Source organism: Megascapheus bottae, chromosome 35 (assembly GCF_031878675.1).
Source record: "Megascapheus bottae isolate mThoBot1 chromosome 35, mThoBot2.hap1, whole genome shotgun sequence".
NCBI classification, from domain to species: Eukaryota; Metazoa; Chordata; class Mammalia; order Rodentia; family Geomyidae; genus Megascapheus; species Megascapheus bottae.
This window is the reverse complement of record NC_143543.1, coordinates 2,333,099-2,360,464: the sequence shown is the minus strand read 5'-3', so window position 1 is coordinate 2,360,464 and position 27,366 is coordinate 2,333,099. Positions and strand designations below refer to the sequence as shown.

The following is a 27,366-nucleotide window of genomic DNA, read 5'->3' as shown; positions in this document are numbered from 1 at the left end:
CTAAAATGAGGGCAGACGAGGGGGAGAATTGCTTAAAGAGATGACAATTGACGTTGAAGAAAACAAGGATTTATTTAAGTCCTTTGAACCACAAACTTGTCTATCAGAGTGAACTGTGCACTACATAAAATTCAACATTTTAGTGATTCTTAAAATATATAATTGAGTAGCACTGAGAGCATTCACAGTGCTATGTACCCATACCATATCAATCTCCAGAATGTTTTCATCATTCCAACCACTCTGTGCCAGTCCTGTCTCTCATTCCAGCCTCACATGCCTTCCGTTTACTTTCTGCCTTTCTGAATTTTCCAATTAAAAGTATATCTCATGCTATGAGTTAAATCATATATTATTAATCCTCCAGTCCCCAACTTATATTTTCAAATGTCTCTCCCATGCCAGCATTATCTCTCAATCATCCATTCTTAATAACTTAATAATTTCTTTAAAACAACATTCTTTTACAAAGATATGCCCATCATTAGTCATCAATTACTATGTAATATGTATTCACAAATTTAGAAAAAAATTATTTGACAATGCAAGAAAAACATATAATAGAGTAAACCCTTGCAGTTAAATTCTTGGAGAAATATAAAACTACTTTCTCAGAAGGCAGAGGTAGACTTTTCTTGTGATAATCATCTAGGTCTAGAGTAGTGTCTAGAATATGTGCTCAATAAATGCCTTCAGAGGGGAAGAATTCAGTTAAAGCAAAAGAACAAAAGTTAAGTTGCTTATTTCTCCGGATTACTTTAATGATGCAGGTGAAATATTTGCTGGACAATAGAAGTCAGGAAAAGTAATAGCTAGCTGTAAGTAGCTTGAACTGTAGGCCTGGGCACTGTTTCTGAAATTTTGTACCCAAGGTTAGCCCACACTGTGCCAGTTGAATCATAGGTCTACCTCTAGCTTTTCTACCATCTTACAAATTTCCCTACCCAGACTTGCTCCAAACTATGATCCTGAGATCTCAGCCCCCTGAGTTGCTAGGATTACAGGAGTGTAATTACCAGTGCCCACCCTAGTTTTGTTATTTTGATTGATTTAAGAGTTTTATTTATTGTGAACAGTGCAGATGGCTCACATTTTTGTTATACTTACTTTTTCAAATGTTCGAGATGATTCTAAAGATTGATGACCTCAAGTTGAAGCAAGGAATAGAACTGGTTATGATTAAATTCTTAGTATAAATTATACATGAAAGAGCAAATATTTAAATGAGATTCTGATGGTGAAAAATTGTATAGCCAAGATTTAGTCTATAATTGATTTGAATCAATTGAAGTCATGTGAAGAGTGATGTGTTAAATGTTATTCCAGTTAAAAATGGGTTGGAGGTGAATTATCGCAATCAGTTCTCCCTATCACATCTAGACTCATGGTTAAGTTTATACAACCAATGTCTTTAGCTTGTAGGGACTGCAGAACTACACAACTAATAAGACCTTTTCATTTTCATAAACTGCTACGTGTTGTGTCCACCTTTGCACATCATGCTCTTGGGAGACTTATGCTCTGTTATAATGTTGAATTTGCAATTTTGCATCTCATTTTCTGACATTTTTTTCTCCATGAATTTTTTATTCTAAAGAAGAGGCAAAGTCCTGGGGGAAAGCTGGCACTTATTAAGTCATTTCAATGAACAGACACATGAATGGCAAAGTCAGAAATAGACTAAAAATTCTTTTTTAAAAAAAAAAATTCTGGTACACACACACACACACACACACACACACACACACATCAGAAATAAAAGATACCCCAACCATAACCATTTATGGTGTGTTTTCATCGAAGGAAGTAGAATTTCATTACCAGCGATTCAAGAAGTCTTCCGCTCTTGACATCCTTCAACCTCTAGCCTTTGAAATTATCATTGTTCACTCAAAATTTGGGGGGAAATCTCCCAAGTCTTAGGAGAGAAAAAAAATCTACCTTGAGTCCACTTCCACATGGAGATAAATTTCAGTCCCTGAGGTGATATTTGGAAAGAAATGTCCTGCAGGAATATTATTTACTCATGGGGGAAGTTAATGACACCCCACAGAGCAGAGCTTGAAAAATAAGCAGCCATCCCATGCAAATTGTTCAACATTTGATGTGCTTTTGAAACTCATTGAGCTCACACACACACACACACACACACACACACACACAAGCACACACACAGTACCCACAGAATTGACATGGAACTCCGCCGAAATAACATTCAAAGTCCTAGCACAGCAACGAACACATTAGAAACACATTAGTCATAAAACTTGAATACCTCACCATTGATATGCCAGGTAGCCAGTCATCCAGCTGGTATCTCTCTGAAACCAGGAATGCTTTTCTTGCACATACAAAGTAACATAGAGTTTGGTTTAACATGAGCTGACAACCAACTTCTCTTTATATTAGAGTTAGAATATTTGTACAGACAGCTATTATCTCCAGTTTCTCTTTTGTAAGAAGATGAACAATCAATGAATTCACAATCATGAACTTAGAAAAATGTTTGTTATTTTTTTTTTAAACTCCTCGGATAGCCAGGTATCTGTGGCTCCCACATATAATATTAGCTGTTCGGGAGGCTGAGATCTGAGGATCAAAACCAGGCTAGGTAGGAAAGTTCATACGAGTTTTATCTCCAGTTGATCATAGAAAAGCTGGAAGTGGTACTGTGGCTCAGGTAGTAGAATGCCAGCTTTAAGAACAACAAAAACCAAAAACCTCAGAGACAGGGCTCAGGTCCAGAATTCAAGCCTCAGGACCAACACACGCACACACACACACACCTTTAAAAAAAATCCCAGAGTTTTTATATTGAAATACTAAATATTTGTTAAGATAAAACTTTTTTCTAGGAGGAAAAAAATAAGCATTTCTTTTCCTATCGTTCGTTGGCTTGAAAAGAATTTCAGTTGCTATGTTTCTCCCTAAATGAAACTAATTAAAGACATAAGTACAATGACTGGGGTATAAAGAGATTCAAGCTTCCCAGCCAGTCTTCCCTCTCCCTTACCTTGCCAAATGGAGATATATTTCCTGGTTGACGACCTCAGCAATAGAAAGGGAGTATTCATCGCCCTCCCCTCCAGTAGTGAACAGCAAGTCTAGAGTAGCATTAAAAGGGTCAATTGAATAGGTCACGGATCATATGGAAAAGCAGATGTTACAGCATATTGTAATGGATTACTGCACAGCGCATGGCGACGGCTTGTGGCGTACGTCAGGGAGGGAGGGCAGGGGAGGGAGATAAACTATCAGTTGGCATTTTCCTGGGTGACTCTTACAAAAAAAAATGTAAAAAATAAAATCTATCTGGTTCTTTAAGGAACAGTTGCCATGCTAAAAGTCAAAATGTTTTCCTTTTTCATAAATCTTTCCCGAGGTATCAGAATCTAATCAAATGGGGGAGGCCCTCCACATTTCATTTTTCTTCTTTTTTATCCACGTGAATATCTGCTGTGTTACAGAAAACAGCATGGGAGCATTTTTACCTGTGGAGGGGAAAAAAGGTCCTCTAAGCAAGTTCAAAGGCACCTTTCATTTTTAGCAAAGTGTCACAACTTGTTCTATGCAGCCCTCATGGGTGGCTCAGTCTAAAATCAGAAAGATAATAAAATAACAGAGATTACTAGATATTATTATTTGCAGATAGCAACTTGAGAGGGAGCACTTTCATTTCCATATCCATATTCACACATGTTTTAGGGATGGTTGTTTTTTTATTGTTTGAAGTGTTGTTTTGCTGTATTATCCAGGCTTTCCTCCAATTCATAATTTTTCTGCCTTCTACCCTTGAGTTCTGGGATCATAAATTGCTTGCAGTTTTTCAGTCTGGGGCTTTAACTCTCATCCTCCTCTATAGCAAGGACTAGAGGTGTGAGCCACCAGCCTGGCTTAAGAGGAACCCACAATATATTCCAAGATAATAATTTGCTTTAGCGTTTCTAGAGTGTCAGCCAGAAGGATTTTTTTACACTTTTTTATTGAAAGATTTTAACACTGATTTTTACATCCTATTTCAAATGTTATGTTTAACAAACAAGTATTCAAAAAGGGAATCTCTGACACAGAACTAAGAACATAATTAAAATTAAGCTGAGGGTTTGTATGTCAGATAGATATCGACCTATATAACATTACGTCTATAGAATATATATCCCATCATAGATTTTTATGTCTACGTAGTTTATATTTCTAATACCATGTCCATAGCATTGGGTACCCAAATATTGAGTCCTCGCTCTTGAACTGTTTGGATCTAATATCCACATATTAAGGATACCATGTGCCTTTTGTTCCTTTGGTCTTGACTTGTCTCACTCAGCATGATTCGCTCTAGATTCATCCACTTCCCAACGAGTGCCATTATTTTATCTTGTCTGTTGGCTATGTAGAATTCCATTGTGTATATATACCACATTTTCTGTATCCATTCATCTGCAGTAGGGCATCTGGATTGTTTCCATCGCCTGGCTATTGTGAATAGTGCAGAGATGAACATAGCTGAGCAGGTGCCCTTATCCTATCCTGGGTTATGACGTTCAGGGTAGATGCCCAGGAGTGGTAGGTATGGCGGGATCGTAGGAAAGGTCAATTTTTAGTTGAGAAACGCAGGAGGGATATTTTAAAGAAGTTTGTTTAGCATCATACTATTTTCTGCCTGGAATGGTACCTGGATGGTATACCTGTTTTAGTTTTTATTTTTCCTTAAGCTTTTTTTTTTCACTTTTCTTTTTTGAGTTTGGTGTGTTTTGATTTTACTTTTTGGCCAGGGGGATGACATTTTTTTTTGTTGGGCCTGGGGTTTGAACTCAGGTCTCCAGGCTATTCCTGAGCCTCTCTGTGTTCAAGGTTAGAGCTCTACCACTTGATCCGCAGCACCACTTCTGGCTCTTTCTGTGTGTGTGGTACTGAGGAATCGAACCCAGGGCTTCATGCATGGTGGGCGAGCACTCTACCACCCAGCCACCTTCCCAGAGACGGAGGCTTGATTCTTTCCTCCCAGCTGTAGTTAATCTAAGGCTGAACCGGAAAGAAAGTTAGGTGGGACCAATTTCCATGACCTTCCCCCCTCTTGTCTCCTCTCCTCTCTCTCCCCCTCTTTCCTCTCTCTGTCTGTCTCTCTGTCTCTTTCTCTGTCCCCTCTCCCCTCCCTTCCTCTGTCTCTCCCCTATGGGGAGGCTCTCAGCTCTAACTGATGAGTCAGTATATTTTTCAGGAGTCATCTCACTGGGGATTGAGAGCCATCGACTTTCATAGGCAAATCTTGGCACAAAAAGTATCCTTAATGGACACACACATACACACACACACACACACACACACACACACACACACACTGTGCCTAATAATTCACATTGCACTTCTCTGCTAGGGAATTTGAAAATTAAATTAGAAGAATTACTCCCTATGTGAAGCAGAAGAAGTTGATTTGAGAGGGAGCCATGATTGTCACAAATACTTCCATTGTATTATATTACTTAATGTGAGGAAGCCATCTGGTCATAGATGTACCTGGCTTATCAACCACATCCTTCTACGTATCTCTTTGAAATCAAATTCAGAATTCTATATTATTCAATAGTAAGCTCAATGTTGTGAAACTGAGCAAAAGATGGAAATACATATTTTATTGAAAAAGGTCGAGGAAGATATACTAAACGCATGCAGCACGACTTAGTGTCATTAAAGAAATGAAATTTGATGCTGTAGAGGAAGAGAGCCAGACACCAATAGCTCACACTTGTCATCCTAGCAACTCAAGAGGCTGGGATCTCATGTTGATCATAGTTTGAAGCCAGCATGCACAGGAATTAGTCCCTGAATCTCTTACGCCAAATTAATTAGCAAAAAAAAAAAACAACCAAACAAACAACAAACAAACAAACAGAAACCAGATGTAGAGCTGTGGCATTGAGCAAAAGTGTTAAGGATTGCACCCAGGCCTGAAGTTCAAGCCCAGGACCAACACACAGGCTATGGTGAAATTCCATTTCCCACCTGCAAAATTAAAAATGCAAACATTTCCAAGTGGTCATGAAAATGGAAAGTAACTGCATCCCTGTGTCCTGCAAGCAATAAAAATGTAAGACAGTTTAGCCAGGGGAAGAAGTTTGGCAGTGCCTTCCAAAAGTAACCATGAACTTGTGCATATGACTCATAGACTGTGTGCCTAAGCAAATCTAATGTTAGGAATTCAATAGCCAAAAAATGAAGAAGAAGAGGAAGAGGAAGAAGAGGAAGAAGAAGAAGAAGAAGAAGAAGAAGAAGAAGAAGAAGAAGAAGAAGAAGAAGAAGAAGAGGAGGAAGAAGAAGAGGAAGAAAAACCCAAAGACTGGTATTGGACTACTTCTAGCTAGATTATTCATAAGAGCCTGAAGTTGAAACTAATCCAGACATCCATCAGTTGAGAAAGTGGATAAACAAATGTGTTATCGATACATAGGAAAGGTGTGTGGGGGAGTGGATGTGTGGGTGTGTTTCACAAATAACCATCAAAATTGGTTTGCATGGCAGCGACTGGTACTTAAATTTCTGTCAGCAAGACAAAGATTTCCAATTCTCTCATGAACTTGCTAATATTTATTCTTTTCTGCTCTTTTTTGGTGGGCTGGGGAAGGATGGTTGAAATTCTCATAATTTTTTTTTTAATGCTGGTACTGGGGTTTGAACTCGGGCCATGGGCACCTAATCTTTTCCACCCAAAGTTGTTGCCCTACCATTTGAACCACAGCTCTTCTTCTGGCTATTTGTTGGTTATGTAGATATAAGAGTCTCATGCACTTTGCCGCCCAGGTTGGCTTTGAACTTCAGTCCTTGGATCTCAGCCTCCTTAGTAGCTGGAATGACAGGTGTGAGTCACCTTGATATATGAATGTTTAACTTATACATTGGGGCAGGGTGTTCAGCAAATTGCAGAAATAAACAGTGCTGTTTTATAGAGAACTCACTCAAAGCACCTAAACAAGTAGAGTTGATAATATTTGGCTAAGTCTGTGTTTAAACCCAAGTCTTTCTAATAATCTTTTGTGAAGCAACATTATGAAAAATAATGTGCAAGGCAAATTTATCCACATTGAAATATGCAGATATGTTTTGAAAGATTTTCTTCAGTACATTAGTTTCGCTTTAAACTCTGCATTTAAGTTACATTAAGAAGCTGAAATTAAGCTCTAAAGATAACACTTATAGAGCCTTGAAATTGCTTTCTAGATCTCCCCCCACACACACACACACAAATGCCATTCTCTCTGCCTTCCCTTAAAATGAAGAAAAGAAATGATGAAAAAAAGGATACTTTCCCTACTTTTCACATTTAACACATCTTATGGGGGTTTCTTCAAACTCTAAAGTACTATTCAACTGTTTTAACAGTAGATGATATAATAATAGATGTAATTTAAATCTCTGCTTTCAATATGTACTGTGATATGTACACACATACTTTGTATGTATTATGTTTATATATATGTATATAGATAGATAGTCTGAAAGGTGCTATAAATGAGCAAGAATTTAACACCCTAATGGTCTTTTGAAATTTTAAATTTAAGTCTTTATGTTTACCATTATGAAAGTTTAGACATTTTCTTTTTTGTTCCTGCACTGCTGCATGAACTCAGGGCCTATTTCTCTTGCTTAGCTTTTATCTCTTGAGGCAGATGTTCTACCACTTGGGCTATGCCTCCATTCCTGTTCTTTTTATTTTAATGGTTCTTGGGGCTTGAACTCTGGGCCCAGGCTCTGTCCCTGAGCTCTTCAGCTCAATGCTACCGCCCTACCCTTGAGCCACAGCCCCACTTTCCATTTTCTAGAGATTAATTGGAAATTAGAGTCTCATGGCTTTGTAGTGCCCAGTCTGGCTTTGAACTACAATCCTCAGATCTCAGCCTCCTGAATAGCTAGGATTACAGGTGTGACTGGTTAATTGGAGATAAAAGGTCCATGGATTTGCCTGCCAAGGCTGGCCTCTATCCACTATCCTCCATATCTCAGCCTCCTGAGTAGCTATGATTGCAGACATGAGCCACGGGTGACTGATAGAACTACATAATTTGTTTATGTCAGTCTTCGGGCTTGAACTCCGGGCCTAGTACTGTCTCTGAGAATTATTAGCCTACCACTTGAGGCATGGCTCCATTTCTGGCATTTTGGTGATTAATTCAAGATAAGTCTCACAGGCTTTCCTGCCTGGACTGGCTTCAAACTGTGATCCTCAGATCTCAGCCTCCTGAAGAGTTAGAGTTACAGCTGGAAGACCACCAGTGCCTAGATAATACAATTTATTTCTCAGAGAGGACTTCTGTGACTACCAGAAATCATAAAGGATTACTTTTATATTACACCTACATAAATTCTTGGAGAGAATTAAAACATTTTCATTAAGCTCACTGAAATAATTGTTAAAGTCTGCCAAGTTCTAAGAAATTTCATTAAGAGAATAGAATTCTCCTTATAAAAATACTGACAAACATTCCTTTATCAAAGCCATTATTAAGTGCTTTTGCAGTCTCAACACTCCCTAGACAATGAATAACAGTATAAAAGTTCACAAATTTCCTCAAGGAATTGCCATGGATTCGTCATGTAGAATTGAAGGAAAACACACTTTTCAGACACAATCAGACATTGTGGCCAGATATTCACACAGTCACAGAAATGTAGGAAGAAACACACACACACAATCACACACACACACACACACACACACACACACACACTTCCCCCAAGAATATTATTCAGCCTTCAAAAAGAATGAAGCCCTGCATTTTTTTTACAACTTCAGGGGTAGATCTGGAAGATCCCATGTTAATGCAGTGAAATAATCCAGGTGTAGAAAGACTAATACGTATTTGGAATCTAATGAAGTTGAAAAACTAGGGTGGTGGTTGTGAGGACTTGGTAACATTTGGGAAAGTATTAATGAATTAAGAAAAGACAAGAAAGGAATAGAAAAGAGAAGAAAAGGAAGATGAGCAAAGAGGAAATGGAAGGGAAATAGGATACCAAAAAAATATATATATAGTACTGACAACTGTACCTCCTACTCATTGCCTTTTATACTTCCGATAGTGAGCTCTTAGATTCTGCATTAAATACACTTATTTCCCCCCAAAGAAGCATTTCTCTTTTGTCTTTTCAAAATATTTAAGAGCATGTATGTTTAAATTGTGATTCTGTTGGTTTCTTTTAAAGTAATCCATTTTTTTCTTTAAAAGATCATCCTTTTTATAACCATCTATTCTTTCTCTCTTACCTTTTTTATTGTTCATATTTCCAAAGTGATTTATGAAATATGGTCAATCATTTGATTCCAAGAAGTATATTGGAATGCCATGTTCTGTTAAGCTAAGTAAGTGTGTGTGTGTGTGTTTGAATTTAGGACTTGGACGCTGTCCTTGAGATTTTTTAGTTCAAGGCTAGTGCTTTTCTACCATTTGAGCCACAGTTCTACTTCTGGCTCTTTTCTTCTTTTCTTTCTTTTTTCCTTTTTTTTATTTTTTGTTTTGTTGTTTAGTTAATTGGAGAGAAGAATCTCACCCATTTCTGCTCAGTCTGGCTTCGAACTCTGATCTTCAGATCTCAGCCTCCTGAGCAGATTGGATAACAGGCCTGAGTCACCAGTACCCAGCCTGAGATTGTTGGTTTCTTTGCTAGTCCTGGGTCTCGAACTCAGAGGCTTGGCACTGTCCTTGGCTGGCACTCTACCTCTTGAGCCACAGCACCACTTCTGCCTTTTTCTGTGTATGTGGTACCAGGGAATTGAGCCCTAGCCAAGCACTCTTTCCACCAGGCCCTAAGATTTGTTTTCTATTACTTTTTAAAAGTTTGTAGTAAGGTTCGAACTCAGGGCTTCACTGTTATTACACATGTGCTCTGCCACTGCTCTACTAATCCTTGATTTTTAAATTCATTTTCTTTGCTCCCTTAAGTAAATAAAATTGATAAATGCAGATCAAACAGCATTACTGAAGAGCCCAATTCTCAGCGTCTCTAACAGTAGACAAATCAACTAACTGTGTAGAATTTTAGATTGTCACTGTGATCACATAATATATGTTAAGTGTCTACTAGAGGTCTGCATAGGTTAGCAACAAATGATGTTATTTATTGTTATTATTTGTCAGTTTTTGCTTTCATCAGTTCTACTTTTCATCTCGAGAAAGCTCTATACAGGGAGATTTCATCCCTGCCTTCAAGGAGTTTATCATTTAGTGAACAGTTTGGCACAACAAATTAATGGTAGATATTTTTGTCAGTGCCTAAGTTTTTGATTCCAAATTCTCCAGATGGCAGTGAGACACCAGGCTCACAGCCAGTGGAGAAGCTGTGTTTCTAGCAATTTGGGGAAAATATGCTATTAAGGACGAAATGGCAGAAATGTACCATCTCCACCATTAATGCTGGGTTTCGCTTTAGAATTTTAATAGGCTGTTCATGTAGTTTCTTCCAACACTGGAAAGCCCTTCCTTACCATAATAAAATTAGTACCTTCTTGAAAAGGTTTCTGTCTCACTGATGTATTGAACGGTGACGAAACAATCACTATCCAAATACCATTTTACTATTTTTCCCTCCACAAAAGAGTAACAGTCAATCTTGGTTCAAATATGGCTCACGTCCCCTCTTTTTTTTTGTTTTTAACATTTTTTATTGTAATTAATAGAAGAGTTACATTATATTCGCCAGATAGAAGGTGCATTAATTCACATACATTGATACCCTTTCTCCTGTCTTGGTCCCCTTTCCCTCCCCCTCCCCCCACCCCTATCCTATTTTCCCCCCTTCCCTATCCAATTTCAAATAACCAAATACAAATATATCCAATATATCAGATAACAAAGTGAGATACTGTAACCATATGAGATAACCAAGGGCCAGCAAAAGAGATGAGAGATAACAAAGTACATTAAGGACAACAATCACTCATACGTCCCCTCTTTAAAAGCTTTTAAGTAGTCATACAAAAGGATTTCAGCTGCATGTGAACTTCCATATATCCATATCCACATATTCACTTCTAGGTGAAATGCCTCTAAATGAGTGGATGGTGTAGCTAACGTATGTGGTTTGAGTGTAAAGACATGACAGTCATTGCACTTCAAAACTGTCTAGAGCCAAGTGGAATTAATTTGGAACTGACCTGTCCAGGTCCGCCCAGCTTTCAGTCCCACACACAAAGCGCTGAGCTCATCCATTTGAGTAAGGAAGAAGGTGTATCTTTAAAAAAATTTTTTGAAGTATCCACTACCTTCCATCTTTAAAGAAAAAAAAAAGTTGTGAGTATATGTGATTTTCTCCTCCAATAGTAATTCTCCTCCTTTGTAGTTGACCATTTGTCTACAGTGCTTTGTGGCTCATCACTGAATCGCCTTTTACAAGCACTTGATCAAACTGTTCAATTATCTAAATAATGCAAGTAATTTTTTCGTAGTGTGAGATCCTCAGGAATCAAGGAATGTGCATTTCTAATTTAAAATGCAAAGTGGAACTCAGGATTCTAACTCTAGTGATTTGGAAGAATTGCTTTTGCTCACATTTTTTTTTTGTTCTTTCTATAGATCTTTACTAGTAACTTGGAAAAATCTTAGTTTTCATGTATGCTGAACCGGAAATAGGCTTTGTAAAAAAAAATAACTTCTTTAAAAAAGTAATTATATACCTGTAGGAAACATTTTCAAGGGCAAAGACAACATAAAAAATGTGAACTTTACAGAACATGATCTTGTTACTTAGTCCGTTTAAATATGTAATTTTTTAAAGTGAGTATCAGTTCATGCATTAGAGTGTGCATATTTTTAACTTGGAACGCTAAGCCCCTGGGCACAGTTATAAATGTTACGTTATAACAATTCAGAAAAGTGACAGAAAAAAAATTAATCTTCTAATCATGGAGTATATTGTCTATCCCTTATTTTTATCAAGTTGTGAAAATATATCAATTCTAATCATATTATTTAAAAATAAGGAGTAAACAACACCAGTATTCATATTTAAAGTGAATTACCTTTTTACCCTTTATGTAGTCTAAGAGCTGGGAGTGAAATCTAGTCCTTTCTGATTGCAATAAAAAATTATTGTTCTAATACAAAAACTCTCACGTGGTGATCACAATAAATTTAACTCTCTATTACTAATTCTTTTTCTAGAACAGAGATTATAAGTACATCAATCTTGTCTTTTCACTTAGATCACAGTACCTAGAAACGGTGAGGAATATGTATCTATTTCCTGGCTGATACATACTGGGCTCCATTTCCAATATATCATTTATACTGTTCCCTTCTTCTAACAATCTGTGATATTGCCTGTGAAATTTCATCCCTTGAAATTTTTTCTTCAACCAGGCACTAAGGCTCATACCTGTAATACTAGCTACTCAGTATTCTGAGATCTGAGGGTTGAGATGAAAGCCATCCTGGCCAGGAAAGCATCAAAGACTCCAATTAACAATTAACTCTGTGTGTGGGGTGGGGTGGGGTGGGGTGTGTGTATGTGTGTGAAATTTACATATGTATATAATATGTATTTATTTAAATGTATGTATTTGTATATATACACACACACAGAGGTGGAAATGTGGCTCAAATGGTAGTGGTCCAACCTCGAGCAAAATAAAAAGATAACAAATGTGGCCTGGAGTTTGGCCTAGTGGTGGAGTGCTTGCCTAGCATGCAGGAAGACCCGGGTTCGATTCCTTGGTACCACATACATAGAAAAAAGCCGGAAGTGGTGCTGAGGCTCAAGTAGTAGAGCTCTATCCTTGAGAAAGTCCAAGGACAGTGCTCGGGCCCTGAGCTCAAGCCCAGGACTGGCAAAAAAAAAAAAAAAAAGATAACAAATGTTTACCCAGGCCACTGATTTCCTTCAGATAAAAAAAAAATCAAATAGCCTAAATAACTATTTCACATTAGTTCACTCAAAAGCTCTCCATCTTTACATAAGTTGCTTTATTACAGAAGCTCCCCACGGAACTTAGGATATTGGGATATATGCATTCGCATGTATGTTGTTAAAATTGAATAATTGAATAATTGCTTTCCCACCTTTGCAGAGTACTAAATGAAGATTTCTAGTATTAATCTTTGTAGGCGATGTGATTATTTGAGGGGAATGTACTGTTTCATATAACTATAATGGCAAAAGTAAAAAAAATTCTTTTAATTTATGAATCACTTATTCAAGACCCTTTACTTGGTTATGTAATAAGAATTTTTAAGTGCTGGCTCAATGGCAGAGCGTTCATCTTAGAGAGTTTTCTTTACAAGGCTACCCTTCAAGATAATTTGAGATTTGTCTTTGTTTATATCAGGAAGTAAAGTGAGATCGTGACAGGGTTCCAGTTGTTGTTGTTGTTGTTTTTTAATCAATGTAGATAGACTAACCAGATAACGTTGTTCCAATATTTCAAGTTCTATTTCTTTTCTGTATTTTTTTGTACAACGAATGCTCAGAAAACAATGTGACAGTGACCCCTTTCAAGAAGTTAAATAAGATCAGGGGGATGAGATCAGAAGGGGTAGTAAGAAAATAACTGGGAATATTGTACACCGTTCTTTTATGATACAGTGAATTAGATATTTACAGTACAGCAGAAGAAGCCTTAGACCAAGTGGGGAGAGGGCAGGATGCCTTATGACCTTGAGATGAGTCTGCTTTCTTGGTATCCGGGGCGTGTTGATGGCTGAGGTTCTTCCTAGATAGCCACGCTCTTTTCCTCTGGGCTTCCCAGAGGTGGCAGCATTACGCATGAAGCATTTCAGGACACGGGTAATTGTCTGACTATCCCATTTCTTCTCTAGTGAACACAGAGGTACGTTGGGAAAGGTACACTGCTTTGATGACTGATGGCAGCCTTCTTTCTTTTTTCCCTCCCTTTGCCTCCATAGCAGTTGTATGCTGCACAGCTAGCTGCCATGCAGGTGCCGCCGGCAGGAAAGCTCGCAGGCTTACCCCAGGCCAACCTCGGTGCTTCTGTATCTCCTACCAGCATTCACACCAACAAGAGCACAAGCAGTCCACCACCCAAAAGCAAGGTACCCGTGCCAGGAAGCTACCGAAACATTTGCCTACTCTCTCAATGGGTGTTTACGGAAATGTCTAGAACGCATGCACCAGAACCTAGGGGGTCAACTTTTAATAACAGATTTCTTCAGTAAGCATCGATGAACCACGAGGACAATAGAAAAGGGAGATACAGTGATTTGAGGAGATGATGGTGTCTTAACACCTGTAGGTCCCATGTGTCATCCTAGCTAATCGGGAGTCTGAGATCTAAAGCCAGCTTCAGCAGGAAGGCAGGACAGGATCTCTCCTCTCCAGTTACCTAGCAAAAGGCTGGAAATGGAGCTGTGACTCAGGTGGTGGCGTATCAACCTTGGGGGGAAAACCTAAGTGCCCTTTCCCAGACTCTGCATGAAAGTCTGGTACCCACACAGAAAAAAAGAAAAAGAAAGGTATTTCTACGAAATGGCTAAGTAATCACACATCATGGTCCACAATAACGAGCTTTATGAAGTGCGTATGAATATGTTGGAAGTTACTGGGAGAAAGAGTTGAGGTTCAGTGAGAAGTAACTGTGTTTGCCAAGGAAGAAGCAACTGAAATAGCTCCTAAAATATGAGTAGGATTAGGACATATGGAGTGTTTTTAAAATGAAATATCAATAACTGTTATAATGTGGTATAGCATCGTTGTAATTTTAGATACAGAGTCTTCACTCATCCACTGAGATTATCATGTAATGAAAATAAAGATAATAATAGTGTTAGAAGTGAGACTGTTTAGAAATCACTTTGTCTTAATGCATGTCTCTTAGAGAGAAGCAGAGAAATAGATGTGAAATGTTTTTGCATTAAGTTACATTACATTTTCTGAATATATTAAGCTTCCTGTGAGGCAAGAATGACCATACAGTTTTATGTGCTGAGACTCTTCTGCAGTATCCCAACTATACTAGAAATATTAAGTGGAAAACTGAATATTCATTTAGCACCCAAATAATACGTTTTCCTAATTCGCCTCTCTTCTGCATTCCATGTATGGCAAAGCAAAAGGTCTAAAATGATCTGGGTGAGAGTAGACACAATACCTGAAAGAAACACATAAGCTTGTCGTCCTAGAATCTCAGGACCCTGAGTCCTGTTCAAAGCCAGCCTGAGTAGAAAAGTCTCCAAAATTCTTCTCACCAGTGAACTACCCAAAAGTCAGAAGCAGAGAGGAAAAAAGTCCATGGAAAAGAGAGAGGCCTGGCCAGGAGTTTGGCCTAGCAGTAGAGTGCTTGCCTAGCATGTATGAAGACACGGGTTCGATTCCTCGGTACCACATACATAGAAAAAGCTGGAAGTGGTGTTGTGGCTCAAGTGGTAGCGCTTGTAGCCTTGAGAAAGCCCAAGGACAGTGTTCAGGCCCTGAGTTTAAGCCCCAGGACTGGCAAAAGAAAAAAAAGTGAGAGGCCCTGAGTTCAGTACCACTACACAGTATGCATACACACCACACAAAAGAAACAGACCAGATAAGTGAATTAGAAGTAACGCAAAAGGCAGTGGGGGGGGTGGGGGGAGTACAACAATTAAACTTTTGTTTTTGTCTGTCAGGGGCTTGAACTCTGGGCTGGCCGTTATCCCTGAGCTCTTCACCTCAAGGCTACCGTCCTACCCACGGAGCCACAGCTCCACTTTCAGTGGTTCGTTGGAGATCAGAGTCTCATGGACTTTAGAGCCTGGGCTGGCTTTGAACCGCGATCCTCAGATCTCAGCTTCCTGAGTAGCTAGGATGACAGGCGTGAGCCACCGTGCTCGGCCAAGTCCAACAATTAAAAAGTCTTTTTTTCTATCAAACTGGCTAGTAAAGGAATCTCCCCTAACCCCCAGAACCCTCCATTCTCCCAGAATGCCCAACTCCTTTTTCATGTTGTTAAGTGAGACTCCTTAACAACAGCATGAGATTGGTGAGAATCAGGACTGCCGGCAGTGTGTGAAGACACCCTGGAAATCCTTGCCCAAGTGACAGGATCGAGTTTCTGTGTGCCCCTTTGCAGACGTGTTTCAGCTATTTAGTGACCTCACTTAGTCTGTTCTGAAGGTTGAACAACCACCAGAAAACCGGAAGTGATACTGTGGCTCAAGAGGTAGGGCGATAGCTGAGCTGAAAAACTCAGGGACAGTGTCCAGGTCCAGAGTTCAAGCCCCACGACCAACACACACAAAAAACAGGGGGGGAGGTAGCCTACGTGCAAGCCCTAGTACCAGCACAAAACAAAACAAACCACAACAAAAACAGCCATTTCAATGAAGAGCGTGTCCCAACCACTCAGTAAATAAAGGAAGGCCCACTACAGTCTGCGAATTGTTATGCTCATAACCCGAAACTGACAGTTCTACAGGGTATCATAAACATTTCCACTTCACCAACCCATTTTATCCATGCATGCTTGTAAAGAATCAATTATTCGTGTCTTGGAGGGGTGTATGGAAATTTCTGAATGCTTTGTGGGTCATTTTTTTCTTCCATATCTCTATGTCTCTCAAACAGAACCATATAATTTGGGAGCTCAATATCTCCTTGAACTATATGCCTCCGTGGAATAAAATGAATTGGTGGTTTCAGTAGAAAGGACATTAGCTGTTGGGACCAATGACATCATAGGCTCTATCCAGAGATCCTATAAAGATAACTGTCTTTCTGACAGCTGTCAAAAAATCAAGGGATTTCTTTCTCTGAGTTTTGTTTTTGTTTTTTTTTATTGCCGGCCCTTCTTTCTAGACGTGCCTTTTGCCTTAGCCTCACACTTCTCAGAGAAGGACACAAACAAAACTTATTTGCAATTTGCAAAAAAAAAAAAATACCAGAAAGAAAGAAAAAAAAAAGAAAAAGGGGGGGAGATCAAAAGGAGGGGTTTTCGAAAGACTGTGAAACGTGGCAGCGTGAGTCTTTTGAGGCCTGCTGTTTTTAATCTGCTGTGTGCCAGTTGGAGTCTAGGGGACTGTAGGTCTGTGAAAGGAAGAATAATACCGAGAAATGATAGAGTGTCTCTGACCTCAAGCTCAGCCTGGAAATCCAAGACATTGATTTCACTAAGCATTCCTGCTGAGAAATCTGGCGGAGTTCAGTTGTAATAAAAGAACAAGATTCTGTTCTAATGGTAATGGCGTATGACAGACACATCACATTGTCTGTCCTCTGCATAAGAGAGTGCAGAATTGGGAGCAAGGTCACCTGACCCGCCTGGCATGTTGGGCAAGTGCCACAGTGAGCTTTGAACTGCCACCTGAGAACGTCATTATTTATAATATTAAATGATAAAGAAACCTTTGGAAAAGAACTCAGAGTGGACCTCGAGAAACTGCACCCTGGAAATGTGAAGAAGAAATTAAAAAAAAAAAAACACGAAAGGAAAACTCATCTATTCAAGTTCATTTCACAACGTGGGGTGTGAGGTTTCTTGGCTTGTCTGCCCCTGAACGACACTGATTTGTGGACTATTTATCTCTTGAGAATTGTGAATGCCTTCATTTTTGTACTCATGAGCCAAATCTCCCTATGTGCTTCTGGTATCATTTAGTCAGTCAAAGATGGCTTAACCCAATTTCTAAACAGTTATGATCTAATCTTTCTAGATACACGCGCCTATCTCTTTAGCCATCATTAAAAATTGCTCTCCTCTCAACCTAACCTCCAAACATTTTTTTCTATCTTTTTTTGCCTCTCATGGGGCTTGAACTCTGGGCGTGAGCACTGTCCCTGAGCTATTTTGGTCAGTGCTAGTGCTCTACCATTTTGAGCCACAGCTCCACTTGTGGTTTTCTGGTGGTCCACTAGAAATAAGAATCTCATTAACCATTGTGCAGGGGTTGGTTTTGAACTTTGTTCCTCAGATCTCAGCCTTCTGAGTAGCTATGATTATAGGCACGAGCCTTTGGTAGCAGACTCTAATCTTGTTTTATTTTAATAGAACAACTCAAGCAAATATAGTTAGCTCTTGACAGATATTCTCAGCGCTCAAGCATATCTCTACTGCTGAGTTTAGAGCTAAATATTGTCAAATAACAGTGAGCGGAAGAGTGGAATCTTGAACTTGGGTGAATAGAGTGCCATTGGGTGGAATATTTGCAAACAATTCTGCCTGTTTATATGAAGGGAAATTTTCTGATTAAGGTGCTATTGAATAGTGCTGGAATTTGCATCTCATCCACAAAAATGTTGCATCGGTTCTGTTTATCTGCACGAACATACTAAAACTGCTTGTAGCTCAGGTTCTTTCACAGAACACTGTTTTGTGATGTATTCATCAGCTTTCCAATTTGTTCAACATACTGTTTATTTAAATAGCTTCCATGTCTGTGCAGTCTGGTAAGAACCTAAATAACTCTATGATAGTCCTTGATCTTTCACATATTTCTTTTCTTGGAATACATTACCTAAAAATAGTAATAATAAGCCAGGCGCTGGTGGCTTACACCTGTAATCCTAGCTTCTCTGGAGGCTAAGATCGGGGTTCAAAGCCAGCCTGGGCATGCAAGTCCCTAAAACTCTTATCTTTGATTAACCATTAGGAAAACAGAAGTGACTCTGTGGCTCAAAGTGGTAGAGGGCTAACCTTGAGCTGAATTGCTCAGGGATAGTGGGTAGGCCCAGAGTTCAAGCCTCATGACTGACAAAAAAATAAAAAATAGCAATAATAAGCCTGGCACTGATGGCTCACACCTGGTCAAAACCAGCTCAGGCAGGAAAATCTGTGTCACTGTGGCTCAAATGTAGAGTGCCACCTTTGAGCACAAAGTGACTTAGGGACAGAGCTCAGACCTTGAGTTCAAGCCCCAGGATTGACAAAAGAAAAAAAGAAAGAAAAGAAAAGTAGCAATAACAGAATTTGGTCTGCAAGTCTGTCTATTCCAGATCATAGGTATCCTAAACCTGGCAATTTCATATCTTCAGTTTTTGGGGGTTTGGGAATGTATTTTTTGGCCCATTGTAAAGGTAACTACCTCTTGGGAAAACTCCAAGTGCAACTTGTAAATACTGCTACAGAATATGTCCCCTGGTGGTGGAGAGTAACCTCTATATTGTCTGCAGGCACCAAGAAGAGTTCATTTGAAAAGCTGATGACAAGAGAGAATTCCTGGGTGCCCTGCTTTTGACCTTCCCATGACCTTGTTATCCCCCTACTCACAGCTGTGTCTCTGTCAATGGCAAGAACACACAGATCGGCCAAATCAATTTTTTTGTTGCTGTTCTTTTGAAATATTTCTGACAGTGGCATTCCCATTTGCACAGCAGTAGCACCTTGGAGTTTATGAACAAGGGGGAGAAAAAAATGTCTCTGACAAGTCACCAGTGGCTCTAACCCAGCTGACCAGACATAATCACGTTCTTTCTGCTTCCAATGCCCTTCTAATAAATACAGTTCCAACTGGAGCCCAGGAACTGGGACTGGATTGTTTTCTAGTCCACTTCCACGGGCACGGAAATGCAGCTTTTTTTTTCCAATTTGGTCACCATGTGTAGAGCTGTAATATTTACAGTGCCAATGAGTCAGCTTAAGTCCCATTTCTTCCTGTAATAGTACCTATCACTGCATTTCCAGCCATCGTGTAAATACAGCCATGCACACAGATCTGCAGAGGAGATTTGTAGTTGAACGCTTTTGAGTCGGGAAGAGTGGTCTGTTGGTTGAACACAAGGTTATGTGGAGATGGGCTGGGAACATGAGAAATCAAACGCTAATGAAGATTGATCTTTACTGGATACTTATTCTTTCCCATTTGGGGAATGGAGGCATATGTAGCAACTTGTGCTAGCATTTTTACCTCTGCCAACTGGGATGAAAGGCAGAATACAAAAGCACACACACATCACCACAGCCAAGTCGAACCATAGCCAATGCAAACTCTGAAAGCATTGTTTTTTTGTTCTTGTTGTTGTTTTGGTTTGGTGTGTATATGTGTACATGTGAGAGAGAGACAGGGAGAGAGAGAGACAGAGAGAAGAGGGAGGGAGAGACAGAGAATATTAGGACAAAAACATGCTTTAGTGAAGTATATTTCCTAAGTTTAAAAATCCTAGCCATTTAGGTGGCTGACTTATGAGGATCACGGTTCAAAGCCAAGCCCAAGCAGGAAAAGTGGAGAGAATTTATCTCCCATAGACTACCAAAAAAGCTGGAAGTAGAGCTGTTGCTCAAATCATAGAATATTAGCCTTGAGCAGAAGAAGGTCAAGGACGTCTCCCAGGTCCTGAGTTCAAGCTCCAGGTCTAGCACAAAACAAAACAAAAAATGGGGGGGGGGGGAAATGAGGGGAAGCAGGAAATTGAGATATTTTCAATACGTAAATGTCCCTAAGATATGGAATAGTTTTTAAAACTTATTCCTTGAGGGTTTTTTGTTTATTTGTTTGTTTGTTTTCATTGTTGTTCAAGGCCTAGGCACTGCCCCTGAGCTTTTTGTGCTCAAAGTTAGTGTTCTACCATTTAAGTCACAGCTCCACTTCCAGCACTGTTAAAACCTTTTTTTGTGTGGTTAATTAGAAATAAGAGTCTCACAGACTTTCCTGCTGGACCAGCTTCAAACTATAATCCTCAGATCTCAGCCTCCTGAGTAGCTAGAATTACAGGTATGAGCCACTCTTTGAGTTTTGTCAAATCAAGATCTCAACTAATCACTCCTCACTACCCAGAGCTGGAATTGATCTCTGAATATATCTAAAGGTAATCCACTGTGCTGAGATTTAATAAAAGAGGAGCTCTCATTAATCTCTGTATGTCAGCCTCAAACAAAACCACAGATCCATCTTGAAACAGTTGGGGCAGACAATTCTGCCAATTCAGTTTCTCCTACAACACCAGGACAGAAAGAGATACTAGCCGTCGCTAATTATGACTCCATTGAAATTGGCCATTTGCTATTCTTATGCTTTAAACACTCTCTGGCAAATCAATTAAATGCTAGAATACCTAATACCTTACTCTGTATAGTCACTTTGTGCTTTTATTGAATAGCGATTGAACCACCCTCCCTTGTCCCTTGGATTTCATTATCTGGGAAATAACTGTTTTGTGAACCTTTGAAATGCACTGTGGACGTGCCATATTCACGAGGTACCTTCATGTAAGAAGAATCATCTGGTGGAGTTCAGCGATAAAATGTGATCATAATCATTGCCACCACAAACTGGGTGGGAAAAACATTTACACTGGATATGACACAGTCACCCCGTGATTTTCAATGAAATAGCTTTCTTTTTTTTTTGTGGTTCCATGCTACTAAACTGAAATATGTTAAATGAAGTGTTACCAGAAGATTCCTGCAGCGAGACACCCCCCCCATCTGTGTTCAATCGAGAATCACAGACAGTCCAGTACTTAGCCAGAGCCCTTTGGAGCTCAATGTGATTAAATGTCCTCATAGGTCATTTGAAAATATATTCTTGTTTGTTTTTTTAGATTATTTTATGCACGTTTGTACCAGTACTAGGGCTTGAACCCAGGGTTGTCACTCTACCACTGGAACCACACCTCTACTTTTGACTTTGGGTGGGGGGAGGGATTAATTGAAGAAAAGAGTCTTAATACTTTCTACCCAGGCTGGTTTTGATCCATTGTCCTTCAATCTTAGCCTCTTGAGTAACTAAGATTACAAATATGAGCCACAAGCATCCAAATGGAAATATAATCTTAGGACTGTCCCACTTAAGGTTGGGTAATAATTACAATGGTACAATGAAAACTACAAATCTAAGAGTCAGAGTAATTATAATCTCAACAGTAGAAAGGCAAAACACACAGGATTTGAGGTACTGTTCTTTGAATCTTATTGGGCTGATCTGTGTGTGCCTACATGCACTTGATTTTGACAGAATCCCGTGTTAAACAGAATCCTGAGCTATGTCAGTATTCGTTGTTGTGGTTGATCATGGGGCTTGAACTCTGGGCCTGGGCACTGTCCCCGAGCTCTTCAGCTCAGGGCTAGTACTCTACCATTTAAACCACAGCTCTACTTCTGGTTTTCTGGTAGTGCATTGGAGATAAATGTCTCCCAGACCTTTCCTGCCCAGGCTGGCTTGAACCCAGGTCAATGCTTTCTAAGAATGTAGGCAATGAAAACAGACAGTGGAGGTGGCTCATGTCTATAATTCTACCTATTCAGGAGGCTGAGATCTGAGGATTGAGATTCAAAGCCAGCCCAGGTAGAAAAGTCCATGAGACTATCTCCTATTAACTGTCAAAATATACATAAATAAATAGCTAACTAAATAAGCAAGCAAGCCAGCAGTGTAATAGGAAATCAAGTGACAAGAGAGCTATCTTTGAACACAAAAGCTCAAGGATATTGCCCAGGCCTGAGTTCAAGCCCCAGGACTGGCAGGAAAGTGACAAGAGAGCTATCTTTGACCACAAAAGCTCAAGGATATTGCCTAGGTCTGAGTTCAAGCCCCAGGACTGACAGGAAAGAAACAACACATGATTGAAAGAGGCTGTTGAACATATGCTGAAATAGGAAGAGCCACACAACGGTATTATTTATTTATTTACTTTTGTCTTCAAGATAAACAAAGTTTATACGAAAGGGAAAGAAAGCCATGAAAGAAACTAATGAACCTGAGTTCACACCCCAAAATGGAATTTTCCAGAACAGTATTTTAGAGGTAAATGTTCTCCTCGAACACAGAATCAACTCAGTGGCGATCTTCTGTCTACAAACTTACATTTAAAAGATTCTAATCTAAAACACAGGCTGTTGAAAACTAAATTTCACAGTGAATTTTAATCCGGAGAGAAAAATAACAGAACAGGAGAGTATCTAGTATAAGCTCAACAAACCTCATTTTCTTGTCAGAGATTGGCTACCATGGAGGCCGAGATCTGAGAATCAAGGTTCAAAATCTCAGCGATTAAGAAGGTATAAGAACTCTAATCCTGGACTAGAAATATGGCCTAGAGAAGTAGAGTGCTTACCTAGCATGCACAAAGCCCTGGGTTTGATTCCTCAGTACCACATCAACAGCAAACGCCAGAAGTGGCTCAAACGCTGGAATGCTAGCTTTAAGAAAAAGAAGCTCAGAGACAGTGCCCACCCCCTGATTTCAAGCTCCAGGACTGGCAAATAAAAAATAAAAATAAATAAATAAAAAGAACCCTAATCTGTAATATTCTTCCCTTAGGACTTATAATTTTTTTTGGCTTCCTAAGACATACTCCAAAATAGTTGAAATTCTTTATTCTCTATCCTAAATTACTACTGATAATCACATTCAGTTGAATTGACCCATATCTTCCCCTACCCTAGGCACTAGAAAGGTTTCACTAGTGAACCAAGATGCCAAAATCTCAGAGTAATTCTCTTTATTAATTTGCTAATTAAATATTGGCTACCTCTATTCCATAACACACACACACACACACACACACACACACACACACACACACACACACACACACAAAACCAAATGGTCTTTCTTTCTGAGAAACTCAGGGACTGGGCACTGTCCTTGGGCTTTTTCAAGGCTAGAGCTTTACCACTTAAGCTATAGCACCACTTCCAGCTTTTTCCATGTATGTGGCATGGAGGAATCGAACCCAGGGTTTCATGAATGCTAGGCAAATACTCTACCACTAGGCTATGCTCCCAGACCTGCCCCCTTTTTTAAAAAAAATTACAATTAATTCTAAGGTCTTAATTAGAATGACAAAAGAATGTCTGCATTTATTTACTTACTAGATTTTTTATGTGCATTTTTCTCTGGAGGGTAGAAATACATCATTAATTTTTTAATTTCAATTTTGCAAAACAGAGATCAGAAAGAAATCAATGCAGTAATTAAACTTATGTTGACAGGAGAATTAAAACAAGAAACTGTCAATCCCCTCTGAAACCAAAGACAGATAACTAACCAGGGTTTTGATTAAGATGCTACATTTTCTTTTACAAGGTACAGAAGATTAAGTCAAAATGGATCCCAAAGGTATTCAGTTCAAAACATCCTAAGCCTATGTGCCTACAATGACAGAGAATAAACTTGGTCCATGTTAAAGATTTTTCTTTTATCCAATGCTGGGGCCTGAACTCAGGGCCTAGGCACTGTCCCTCAGCTTTTCCATTTTTGACTGGTTCTGGCGTGTTGCTGAGCAGCTGGGATTACAGGCATGAGCCACTGAGCCCAACAAACTTGCATTCTTAATGGCTCATAATACTGAATATTTCTACAAGCCTGATTGTCAGACGCTTCTCAGAAACATAACGTGCATATGAAAAAAAATTCTACCAAAAACAATTACAAATATCCCTGACCTTGATTCATGAACCTAATGCAGCCCCAGGAGAAATGTTCTTTTTTCCCTTCCCCTGACCTTCCTTTAGGCGATCACACCTTTTTATTTAGCATTCTCTGCTCACTTTGGGGGGCCCAGGTCTTATAATCACAATATTTCACAGCCCTAGTGACTCAGAGCCTAGTTCCTCAAACAAACTTAAGAAGTATCATGAGTGGGGATTTTTTTTCCCCCAAAGGGACAAAGATGACTGTCTCGAGCTTCAGAGAAAACAGAATCTCAGATTTTCTTTTCACAAGCGGAACAGTTGCAACAAAATCTGGAGGAGAACTTGTACTCAATTAGCTAATTATTACATTGGGCCAAATATTAGTTAACAATGTTAGGAAGGAATCCTTTACCTAAGACCGCAGATACCTTCAAATGTTTTCATAATGTACTGCAAAGACATTTATTAGCATTAGGATTTAATAGGGAACTCTTGTTTTAAATTGGGCCTCTCAAGAACTAAAGGACCTCTTTTTTTCCCCCCCCCAGTCTATTATATAATTTGGGCTGTTACGTTTGTCATGCGATTTTGATGACTTTTGGCAGTGTGGGTATTTCATAAATAGGAGAAAAAGAAATTGAGACCAGAAATAGAAAGGCTGAAATACTGCAAATAATAAAAAAGGATTTTTTGGTGATATTTCTAGTAATACTTAAAATAAATCGAGAACAAAATATTGTTATGAAATATGTCTTAAAAAGCATTGTGACAGCAACAGGAATGTCTTTAAATAGGTATGGATTTGTGCGAGTATTTGAGGATCAAAATTTCATTTTAAGTCAGTAGGGAGCTCAATATTTAGGCCACCCCTACATGAGTACAGAGCAAGATAAGAATTTGGGGTCAAATGCTTGAGTGCCAGTTTTCATGCAGATAATGCTGTCATTTATCTTAAGAAAATTTAGGAGAATCTCTGGGCAATTTTATTTTGATTTGGTTTTCATCCATCTTCTCCCATGGGCTTTTATAAACTTATAGTAGGCAAGACTTCAAATCTGTTTTATCGAGGAGTATAATATATGTGCTTGCAACAAAATGAGAACATGAAGATCAATTCCAAAAGAAAGACCAGATCAGAAACACTTCCTTTTATCATTTAATATTATCATCTAATATATACATTGTATACTTGTATATATAGTACATGTAATATATTTATAGTGTATTTAATAACATCATTTAATACGCTGTCAGTATATGTTTACATCAATTCAAAATATGAATTGGTTCTTAGTAGTCATTGCTTATGATCTAGTTTTCACATACCATTTTCTGTGATGTTTCACTTATTGAAACAGTATGATCTAAGGAAATGTGTCTGTATAGGGGTTACTTTTAATTTCAGTAATATGAAAAGCAAATAAAATCAGTAGCATGGGTTATTCTCTATTGGAATATAAAGTTGGTGAGTTTTGTGTAATGTGATTACTTTCTAAACTATTAACCATAAAAAATAAAGCAGTGAGAACTCAGGGAGACCAAAATAAAAACATTGAAGTATGTTTTGAAAGTATAAAGTATGTTATTGAGGTAGAGAGGCATGCCTAACACGTACACAAGAATACATAACTTGATAAAGCCAGGCAGTGGTGACTCACACCTGTAACTCTAAGCTACTCAGAAGGCTGAGATCTGAGGATCATGATTCTAAGCCAGCCCAGCAAGAAAGCCCAGAAGGCTCTTTTGTCCAATGGAAAGCTAGAAATGGAGGCATGGTTCAAGTGGCAGAGCATCAGCCTTAAGCAGGTAGAGCCAGGCAAGAATAAGAGACACTGGGCCGAGAGTTTGGCCTAGTGGTTAAAGTGCTTGCCTAGCATGCATGAAGACCTGGGTTCGATTCCTTGGTACCACATACATAGAAAAAAGCCGGAAGTGGTGCTGAGGCTCAAGTGGTAGAGCTCTAGCCTTGAGAAAGTCCAAGGACAGTGCTCAGGCCCTGAGCTCAAGCCCAGGACTGGCAAAAAAAAAAAAAAAAAAAGAATAAGAGACACTGGGTTCAAGCCCAATACTGGTAGTATACACTCCCCACTAAAAAAAAAAAAAACCAACTGTGAAGCAAATACACTCATTTTCTCTTTTTAGTTCAGTCTAGACAATGTGATCAAACACCCTTCTGTAATGATGTCATTATAATGACTATATAAAATTTTCCATGCTGCCCAGCCAATGAAATGTATTATTCTCGTAATGTTATGGGCTGGGAAAAATTAAGCACGAGGCATTACATCTCAGTTTCACTACACATTAATTATTTTAATAGACTGTTTCTTAAATGAATATCTGATAAATCAATCTTGCAATCTTTCATGCTTCATGACATGCTTAATTCACTGCAGATACTTTAGAATCATTACACCGTGAGAGCTAGACTACAAATTCATGAGGATGATAATTAAAATCAAACTCTTCCCGGATGCTCAGTTCTTAAGCTCTACATTTTTGTCTCAATTTTCTTTGCCCTGTATCTTGAGTTTTATCCTGAAGACACAGAATATAAAATCAAACTAAACTTCTATACATTGAAATATAGATAGATATTACACTTATTTATAGCTGATGCCTACAAATCTCCTTCAGTAGACTATTAAGGCATCCTCTGTCTTCATGGAAATGGCCAGGAAATAGAGTTCTTTTATTAGCTTTTTTTTAAAGAATTCCGAGAGGTGACAATTACACAGAAATTGACCCCGCATTTTTTTTTTATTGTGCTCTGGAGATATAACATGGCACCTCTTGTTTGCATAATGCCTTGGGCTCCCACTCAAGCCTTTCTTCTTCCCCTCATGCTCTAGGCATAAATCAAGAGTTGGGAAACAGCTTAGGAGAGGCGGTGCGGAAGGAGTCTCTCTATAACAATGACCCTCTAAGACTCCATGTGACACCAAACTTTGGGTTCTTCTCCACCGACTGTCTGTCTGGAATCTGTTTTCCATTAAACTTGCTCTGCTTGCTTTAAACACTTTGACCTTTTCATTCTTTTGATCTACAGAGAAACAACATCTACCCCTAAACAGTATCGGAATGAGAGTATACCCTGTAACTTTTCAGGA

The 27,366-nt window shown here is 38.9% G+C and overlaps 1 protein-coding gene across 11 annotated transcripts in view; it reads left to right on the top strand.

Moving 5' to 3' along the window:
- Sox5 (SRY-box transcription factor 5) overlaps nt 1–27,366 on the top strand; it is a 732,928-nt gene that overhangs the window by 654,092 nt on the left and 51,470 nt on the right. For 9 of the 11 annotated variants that reach the window (XM_090324494.1, XM_090324491.1, XM_090324492.1 and 6 more), the window contains one exon: nt 13,890–14,036. The exons of the other annotated variants lie outside the window; for them this stretch is intronic. In XM_090324494.1, the coding sequence (XP_090180620.1) occupies nt 13,890–14,036 (147 nt within the window). The remainder of the gene's footprint in view (nt 1–13,889; nt 14,037–27,366) is intronic. 11 annotated transcript variants of the gene reach the window in all.